Here is a 9,020-nt window from a genome sequence, read left to right as displayed (position 1 = left end):
GCTTGAACCTGGGAGGCGGAGGCTGCAGTGAGCTGAGATCGTGCCACTGTACTCCAGGCTGGGTGACAGAGCGAGATTCCATCTCAAAAAAAAAAAAAAAAAGTTTAGCGTAAGTGAAGTTTCATTAATACAACTGATGATCACCTAAGTATGTTTTTGTTTGTTTTTTCAGGGGGTTTTTGAGACAGGGTCTCACTCTGTTATCCAGGCTGGAGTGCAGTTGCATGATCAAGGCCTGGACCTCCCAGGTTCAGGTGATCCTCCCACCTCAGTCTCCCGGGTAGCTGGGAGTACAGCACGGGCCACCAGGCCCAGCTAATTTTTTGTACTTTTGTAGAGATGGGGTTTCACCATACTTCCCAGGCTAGCCTTGAACTTGTGGGCTCAAGTGATGCTCCAGCCCCAGTCTCCCAAAGTGCTGGGATTTCAGGAGCGAACCAACACCTAGCCACATTTTAAAAGCCTATTCTTAGCTTATTGTCCTTCCTCTCTTTACTCAAGATAGGGACAAATCATAACTCTATAATCTTCTTTGCACGAAAAGGGAAAAGAAAAGGAAAAAGGAAATCAGGTACGATACAAGGTGGTAAGAGGTATGTGCCATTCTTCAGACAAAATTGCATAGAAAATTCCCTCCCAACAATTATACCAATGACTCCACAATCGAGTTGTGCAAGAGGAGCGAGAATATTACACTTCTCAGTCACGTTCTCCCACTATAAAACCTCTGCTTTTTTGTTTTTTTGAGACAGTCTTGCTCCGTCGCCCAGGCTGGAGTACAGTGGAGCATTCTCGGCAACCTCCACCTCCTGGGTTCAAGCGATTCTCCTGCCTTAGCCTCCTGAGTAGCTGAGATTACAGGGGCCCACTGCCACACTCAGCTAATTTTTGTATTTTTAGTAGAGACAGGGTTTTGCTATGTTTGCCAGGCTGGTCTTGAACTCCTGACCTCAAGTGATCCACGCGCCTTGGCCTCCCAAAGTGCTGGGATTACAGGCATGAGCCACCGCGCCTGGCCTTATACACCTCTGCATTTAAAAGTGGGAGTCTAGGCCGGACGCGGTGGCTTGCGCCTGTAGTCCAAGCGCTTGGGGAGGCCAAGGCGGGCGGATCACGAGGTCGGGAGATCGAGATCATCCTGGAGAACACGGTGAAACCTCATCTACTAAAAATACAAAAAAATTAGCCGGGCACGGTGGCGGGCACCTGTGGTCCCAGCCTCTCTGGAGGCTGAGGCAGGAGAACAGCGTGAACCCAGGAGGTGGCGGAGCTTGCAGTGAGTGGAGATCGCGCCACTGCACTCCAGCCTGGGCGACAGAGCGAGACTCCGTGTCAAAAAAAAAAAAAAAAAAAAGTAGGAGTCTAAAGTGCTATTACATCCACGAAGAAATCTTAAGAAGTTTTTTGTTTTTTTTTGAGACGGAGTCTTGCTCTTGTTGCCCAGGCTGGAGTGCAATGGCACGATCTTGGCTCGCTGCAACCTCTGCCTCTGGGTTCAAGCAATTCTCCTGCCTCAGCTTCCCGAGTAGCAGGGATTACAAGCATGAGCCACCACACCTGGCTAATTTTTTTTATTTTTAGTAGAGACGGGGTTTCACCGTGTTAGTTAGGATGGTCTCGATCTCCTAACTTCGTGATCTGCCCACCTCGACCTCCCAAAGTGTTGGTATTACAGGCGTGAGCCACCGCGCCGGGTCAACTAGTTTTTCAATTGCATTTTTTCTTGTATTTCTTGAGAGAGAAAGAGGGAGTGTGTGTGCACGTGTTGGGGGTGGTGGTGGTTTGGAAGGGAGGGCTGTCTGGGTAAATTTGTCTTAATAAAGCAGTTCAAAAATTTCAACCTCTAATACCATCTAATTTTTCCTAAGAACAGTGGTTTTCAGGCCGGGTGCGGGATCTCAAGCCTCTAATCCCAGCACTTTGGGAGGCTGAGGCAGGCGGATCACTGAGGTCAGGAGTTTGAGACCAGCCTGACCAACATGGTGAAACCCCGTCTCTACTAAAAATACAAATATTAGCTGGGCATGGTGGTGCATGCCTGTAATCCCAGCTGCTCGGGAGGCTCAGGCAGGAGAATCACTTGAACCCGGGAGGCGGAGGTTACAGTGAGCCGAGATCCTGTCATTGCACTCCAGTTTGGGCGACTAGAGCGAAACTCCGTCTCCAAAGCAAAACAAAAAACAGTGTAGTCAAACTGTAGTCTGAGGACGTCTGTGGGGTCTCTGAGACGCTTTCAGGGGGTCCGGGAAATCAAAACTATTTTCATAAAACTAAGATGTTATTTACAACTTTTACACTCATTCTCTTACTAGTGTACAGTGAAGTTTTCCCGTGACAGCCTGAGGTGTGACATAGAAAAAGATTAAATACAGAAGCAGATTTGAATCTAGCTTTTATTAAGTCAGAAATTAAAGAGAGCTGCAAAAATGTAAAACATTGCTGCTCCTTACTCAGTTTGTTCAGAAAATATATTTTTCATAAAGTGTTGTAACATGTAATGAGTGTTACTTTTAAATCAATACATATTCTTCAGTTTTATTTTCCAAAAAGCTAAATATAGATAGCTAAAATCCACAAAAGCAAAAGCTCTTTGGAGTCCTCAACTCCAAAAGTGTAAAGCGGTCCCAAGGCCAAAAAGCATGAGAACCGCTGCTGAAAAGTTTTTGCTCCTTCTCCAAATAACTGCGCAGAGGATATCTAACCCACTCCTCTGGCTTGAGACTTTCCTCTAAACCTGGATGCCAGGAAAGCATCTCAATTTAGTTCCATGGGAAGTTTGAGATCTCGCACCAGCTCAGCCTCTTAATTTTCGCGAGGCAAATTTCCTGTCTTCTCTGAGCCTCAGTTTATTTTGCAAACGTAAAAGAAGGGTTTTGGAACATAGAAAGTACAAAATCTTTTCCAGCTCTGACATTCTACGATTATTCTTGTTCCTATCTTTGCCTGGACTCATTAACTTATGTTTCTCAATTCCATGAGAGAATTCTGATAAAACCAGCCCCTTTCTCGTCACTTTCCTGTACACGGCGCGAGGTGAGGGATAAATATCAGGAAAAATTCTGATAGGCAGAGCGGCTGGTGGCTGGGAAACTTAAAAGCAACTATCCCGGTCAGCCCTCCTAGTCTCCCTAGCCCATCCAGTACCTGCCAGAGGCGCCGGCACACGGCCCCGACCGCTGTCCGCGCCGCCATCTTGTCGGTCCCGACCTCTCAGGATTGCTTCCGGGGTTACAGCGGCGTCCTCAGACCATAGAGTTCTGCAAAAGGAGAGGGTACATCCTAGTGTTCCGACGCTGGAACAACCATAGAGACACGATCCTGTGCTTTTAGAGGGCGGGACAGTTGGCTGGAGGAGGTCAGCCTTGCTCTGGGTAGTGTCTGGATAGTTACCAAGCCCCATTAATGTTTTCACCTTTAAATTGTTGTGTGTGTGTACGCGCGCGCGCGCGCACACACACACACACACACACACACACTCTTATTTATTTACTTATTTTTTCCTTTTAGAGACTGGGTCTCACTTGGCTGCCCAGGCTGGAGTGGAGTGCTACAGTCATAGCTCACTGCAGCCTCAAACTCCTGGTTCAAGTACTCCTCTTGCCTCAGCCTCCCAAGTAGCTGAACTACAAGTGCGTGCCACCACAGGCAACTAATTTTTTGTTTTTTAATTTTCTTGTAGAGACAGGGTCTCGTTATATTGCCCATGTTATTTTGTGGGCTGGTCTCAAACTCATGTCCTCAAGTGATCTTCCGGCCTTGGCCTCCCAAAGGACTGAGATTACAGGTATGAGCCACCAAGCCCAGACTGAAACTAATGTATTGACACCATTTACTTCAGTAATGGGTGATTTATTTTTCTATGTTTGCATTTTTCAATTTTTTTTTGCATTTTTCAAAATTTTAACAAAATCTATATATAATAAGAAAAAGAAAAGTCGGCCACTACCATTGGGTCCAGTTGTCACTCAGTTACCTTATTGCAATGGCTTTCTAATTATGGTTCTTAATCCTTTCTTCCTTCCCCACACGAATTGGAATTCTTGTGCTCCATCCGTTTTGTATACCACTGTCCTACTGATCTTTCTAAATTATTCATTTCCTTATGTTACTCTTGTATTTAGGAATTTACAATGACTAGCTTCACCTACAACAAGCCAAAGTGTTTTGTCTAGTTATTAATGTCCACCATAATTTTTTCCAAGTAAAAAAGTGTATAGCTGGGATTTGCTATAATAAAAACTTCTTCAGACTGGGCGCAGTGGCTCACGCCTGTAATCCCAGCACTTTGGGAGACTGAGGCAGGCGGATCACCTGAGGTCAGGAGTTCGAGACCAGCCTGGCCAACATGGTGAAACCTCATCTCTACTAAAAATACAAAAAATTAGTGGAATATCATCGCAGGCACCTGTAATCCCAGCTACTTGGGAGGCTGAGGCAGGAGAATCACTTGAACCTGGGAGGCAGAGGGTGCAGTGAGTCAGGATTGAGATGGCGCCACTGCACTCCAGTCTGGGGAACAGAGCAAGACTCTGTCTCCAAAAAAAACTTCTTCCATTTGCGTAAATCTTTAAAAATTTAGTTTTATTTTTCCTTTTATTTTCTTCTCACCTTAAAGTCTGCTTCTATAATACCATATTGTCTTATTTTATTTTATTTTTTTGTAAGACAGTGTCTCACTCTGTTGCCCAGGCTGGAGAGCACTGGCTTGATCATAGCCCACTGCAGGCTCAAACTCCTGGGGTTAAGTGATCCTCACACCACAGCCTCTGGAGTATCTAGAACTACAGGTGTTTGCAACCATTTTTTATTTGATTTTTATTGTTTGTAGAGACAGAGACTTGCTATGTTGCCCAGGCTGGTCTCAAACTCCTGGCTTCCAGCAGTCCTCTCACCTTGGCCTCCCAAAGTGCTGGTTTTACAGGTATGAGCCACTGCACCTGGCCCATTTGTGCACATTTCTAAGCTTTATTTTCCCAGAGTGCTTTCACATATGCATTTTAGCCTAATGGAAAACTGTAGCCTTATCATCAGATCTGGTTTCTAATCCCAGGTTTACCAGTTAGTTGAGTGACTTTGAGCAAGTTACTTCCCTACCCTGAGCCTCAGTTTTCTCATATGTCAAAAAAAAAAAAAAAGAAAAGAAAAGATAACAGTAGTTCCTGCTTCCAATAGTTGTTTGGGAATTCGATGCAATACCAGTGCATTGTGTTTAGTACAATACTGCCATGTACTGATACACTATAGATGTTATCCACTATCTGTGCCATTACGTTTCTACCTCACCTGCCTCACAAGGTTGTTGAGAGATTAAAAATAAAAAGATCAAGTTTATGAGAATATTTTGTAGCATCCAACTAAAGAACCGTACACATATAAAGTTGTTTTTTTTTTCTCCCCACAAATAGTTATTACTACCCTATTTTGTAGGCAAGAGAACCAAAGAAGAGGTAAAATGATTTGCCCAACATCACACCTATCTAGGAGATAGGAAAGGTCTAGGAGCAGAAACCAGTTTTCCTGCCCCTCAGACTGGCCTCTGTTTACTCGAACTCAGTTCATGTTAAGGTGTGGCAGAGATTCCAGTGCGGCCTTGCACCAGAGTGTGGAAACAGCACACTGCACCTGTGTGCACTTCTTATTTATTTATTTTTGAGACGGAGTTTCACTCTTGTTGCCCAGCCAGGAGTGCAATGGTGCGATCCTGGCTCACTGCAACCTCCGCATCCCAGGTTCAAGTGATTCTCCTACCTCAGCTTCTGAGTAGCTGGGATTACAGGCATGCGCCACCATGCCCAGCTAATTTTTGTATTTTTAGTAGAGATGGGGTTTCTCCATGTTGGCCAGGCGGGTCTCAATCTCTTGACTTCATGATCCACCCACCTTGGCCTCCTGAAGTGCTGGGATTACAGGCTTGAGCCACCACACCCGGCCTCACCTGTGTGCACTTCTGCTGGACTCAGTGATGCCCCATGTTGGCAGGCTGCCCAGTGCCCTTCTCAGAATCAGTCTCTCTGAATTGTGACATTTAAGGGGATTTCCCTCAGCCAATGGGGTTTTCCAACAGCCTCCCCACTCCCAACTCTGTTGCTGCTTCCAAAGTTTGCATCAGTCTGTCCAAATGGCACTTCTGTGAGGCCTTTCAGCCTGCCTCTGTCGCCTTTGAGTAGCCTCAGTTGGGTGAGTGTTCTGCAACCATAGTGCTTGCAAACGACTTTCACGTAAGTTACCTACTCTGATCCTCACCAGAAGACATGGATTTTGTCCTCATTTAATAGATGAGGAAACCAAGGTGAAATGACTCACTCAAGGTCATATGGTAAGTTAGTTACAGCTAAACCAATAGCCATCTTAAAAGCAGTGCCTTTTCTACCTCTGCAGTGGTCTGGTGCTGATTCTATTATGAGGTTCAGTTCTATTTAAATCTTTCCGATAATAGGACTAGAAATACCCACCCACCACCCTACCACCACTCCAAAAGAAATAGGGGCTTATATTTAAAGACCTGTGTGGTCCAGACGGCTCCTGGAACTGGAAAGGTATGCTTTAAACAGTCTTAGGGACTGGGATACCCTCTTCATTCCTGAGGCCAAATGTGTTCTTTTTAGTGATGGGCTTTCACTGCTTACCAATAGTTTCTGCTTCCTCAGGACTCTGCGTGGCCACTGCTTGCTGCTTTGGCTCATCAAGTTTCTCCATTCATACTCTCAAATGTGGGAATTTGGTTTGGTCCTCTCATCTTCCTGGGCTGAGCCAAATGTGTCACCAAATGGCCTATGGGCCTAATGGTTTGGGGTCAAGTGCCAACTTGCTAGGGCCTAAGTAGAAGTCATTGTAAGGAGCAACGTCAGGTTTTGCCAAGAGTAGGGCTGAGAACAGTGCTCTTTGGCATGAGGTGTGGGCATGGACAGCATTCTGAAGCTTGGCCTATCCATTAAGCATCGCTTTCCTACAGCCTAAACTTCCAGACACCCGACCTCATGTAGATGAGCAGGAGTCCAATGATTCTAGAGAGTTTATGCAGGTAAACCTTGCTTTATGTCCGGAAAAAATAAACATAGATACATCAAATATTTTACAGTTAATCATATTTTGATTGTGCCAGTTGTTCTGTTTTTAAAGATAGCCCTTTTCAAAAGATCCTCTCTTACATAAAGGAAATAATCAGCCCTTTGGCTCCTTTTTTATTTTTGCTTGTATTATTATTGTTTTTTGGAGACAGTTTCACTCTTGTTGCCCAGGCTGGAGTGCAATGGCGCAATCTCAGTTCACTGCAACCTCTGACTCCTGGGTTCAAGCGATTCTCCTGCCTCAGCCTCCCGAGTAGCTGGGATTACAGGTGTGTGCCACCACGCCAGTCTAATTTTTTGTATTTTTAGTAGAGACAGGGTTTCTCCATGTTGGTCAGGCTGGTCTCAAACTCCTGACCTCAGGTGATCTGCCCACCTCGGCCTCCCGAAGTGCTGGGATTGCAGGAGTGAGCCACCGCACCCGGCCCTGTGGCTCCTTTACACAGGGATATCTGCAATTCAGAGATCACTTATGGTTCTCTTAGGAATATATTATTCAATTTCTTAAAATGTCTTCCTAATTATGCTTTGCTATGTCAACATGAACTCTCATTCACATTCCTAGAGCACATCTCAGCTCGCTGACAGTGGCTGAGGATGGTAGATAGGGAGTAAATGGAATTCAGATTTACACACATGTTCTGTCTCTGCCGAATGCACACATGGATGAGCATACCTGGAGGACTGGCGAGGTAACTCATTGAACACACAGTTACTTGCTATAAATTGCTGTGTACGTGTGGGCGATGGTGAGAGGATTCCCAATATTGATAGGGCTCTTCTCAGTGCTGGAACTGAATCTGTTCCAAGGCCCCCGTATGTCTTTCTAGGTATTAAATTCCTTGGCTGGAAGGAATCATGTGCAGCCATCTTTATACACTCTCCTCTGCCATGTATAATACAGTATGGAATAATGCTTGGTACATGGTGGCTTATGAGGATTGACTGACTGAATAAAAGTAGAAAAAAATCTTCCGATTAGGCTTCCTGAAATAGACTTTAAATTTACAACACTGGCTAAGTCACACAGTTTCTAGAGGAATAACTATTTTATTTGGTATAGGTTGTCTAATGTAAACAGCTAAAATTAAAGTCAAAAACTAAAAGAGGCCAGGCGCAGTGGCTCACACCTGTAATCCCAGCACTTTGGGAGGCCGAGGAGGGTGGATCACGAGGTCAGGAGATCGAGACCACCCTGGCTAACACGGTGAAACCCATCTCTACTAAAAATACAAAAAAAAGAAAAAAAAATTAGCTGAGCGTGGTGGCATGTGCCTATAGTCCCAGCTACTTGGGAAGTTGAGGCAGGAGAATCCCTTGAACTTGGGAGGTAGAGGTTGCAGTCAGCCGAGATGGTGCCACTGCACTCCAGCCTGGGCAATAGTGAGACTCTGTTTCAAAAAGAAAAAAAAAATCCAAAAGAGGCTGGGTGCTGTGGCTCATGCCTGTAATCCTAGCACTTCAGGAGGTCAAGGCAGAAGGATTGCTTGAAGCAGGAGATCAACATCGGCCTGGCCAACATAGTGAGACCCCGTCTCTATGAATTTAAAAACAACAACAACCCCCCTCGACCCTCCCACCCTCCAAAAGAATCTAGATCAAGGTCTTGAATAGGCATTCCCCACTTAAAGCAAATTTATTTTTGTAAAATTCTGTAAACTTCTGTATGAAATCCAGAATTTCAGTTCTTCTATAGTTTTCAGTTGACCACGAAAAAGTAAACATACATCACACCTGTAATCCCAGCACTTTGGGAGGCCGAGGCGGGTGGATCCCGAGGTCAGGAGATCAAGACCATCTTGCCTAACAAGGTGAAACCCCAACTCTACTAAAAATACAAAAAATTAGCTGGGCGTGGTGGCGGGTGCCTGTAGTCCCAGCTACTTGGGAGGCTGAGACAGAAGAATGGCGTGAACCCAGGAGGCAGAGCTTGCAGTGAGCCAAGATTGCGCC

The 9,020-nt window shown here is 45.3% G+C and overlaps 1 protein-coding gene across 2 annotated transcripts in view; it reads right to left on the bottom strand.

Moving 5' to 3' along the window:
- Positions 1-3,253, bottom strand: part of MRPS10 (mitochondrial ribosomal protein S10) — an 18,406-nt gene extending 15,153 nt beyond the window's left edge. The window contains exon 1 of one of the 2 annotated variants that reach the window (XM_011943616.1): positions 3,145-3,253. In XM_011943616.1, the coding sequence (XP_011799006.1) occupies positions 3,145-3,192 (48 nt within the window). In that variant the 5' untranslated portion in view covers positions 3,193-3,253. The remainder of the gene's footprint in view (positions 1-3,144) is intronic. The other variant, XM_011943622.1, reaches the window with a different exon arrangement.
- Positions 3,254-9,020: the final 5,767 nt, after the last annotated feature.

This window comes from Colobus angolensis, unplaced genomic scaffold (assembly GCF_000951035.1).
Source record: "Colobus angolensis palliatus isolate OR3802 unplaced genomic scaffold, Cang.pa_1.0 Scaffold105, whole genome shotgun sequence".
Lineage (NCBI taxonomy): Eukaryota > Metazoa > Chordata > Mammalia > Primates > Cercopithecidae > Colobus > Colobus angolensis.
This window is presented reverse-complemented; position numbering and strand designations above follow the sequence as displayed.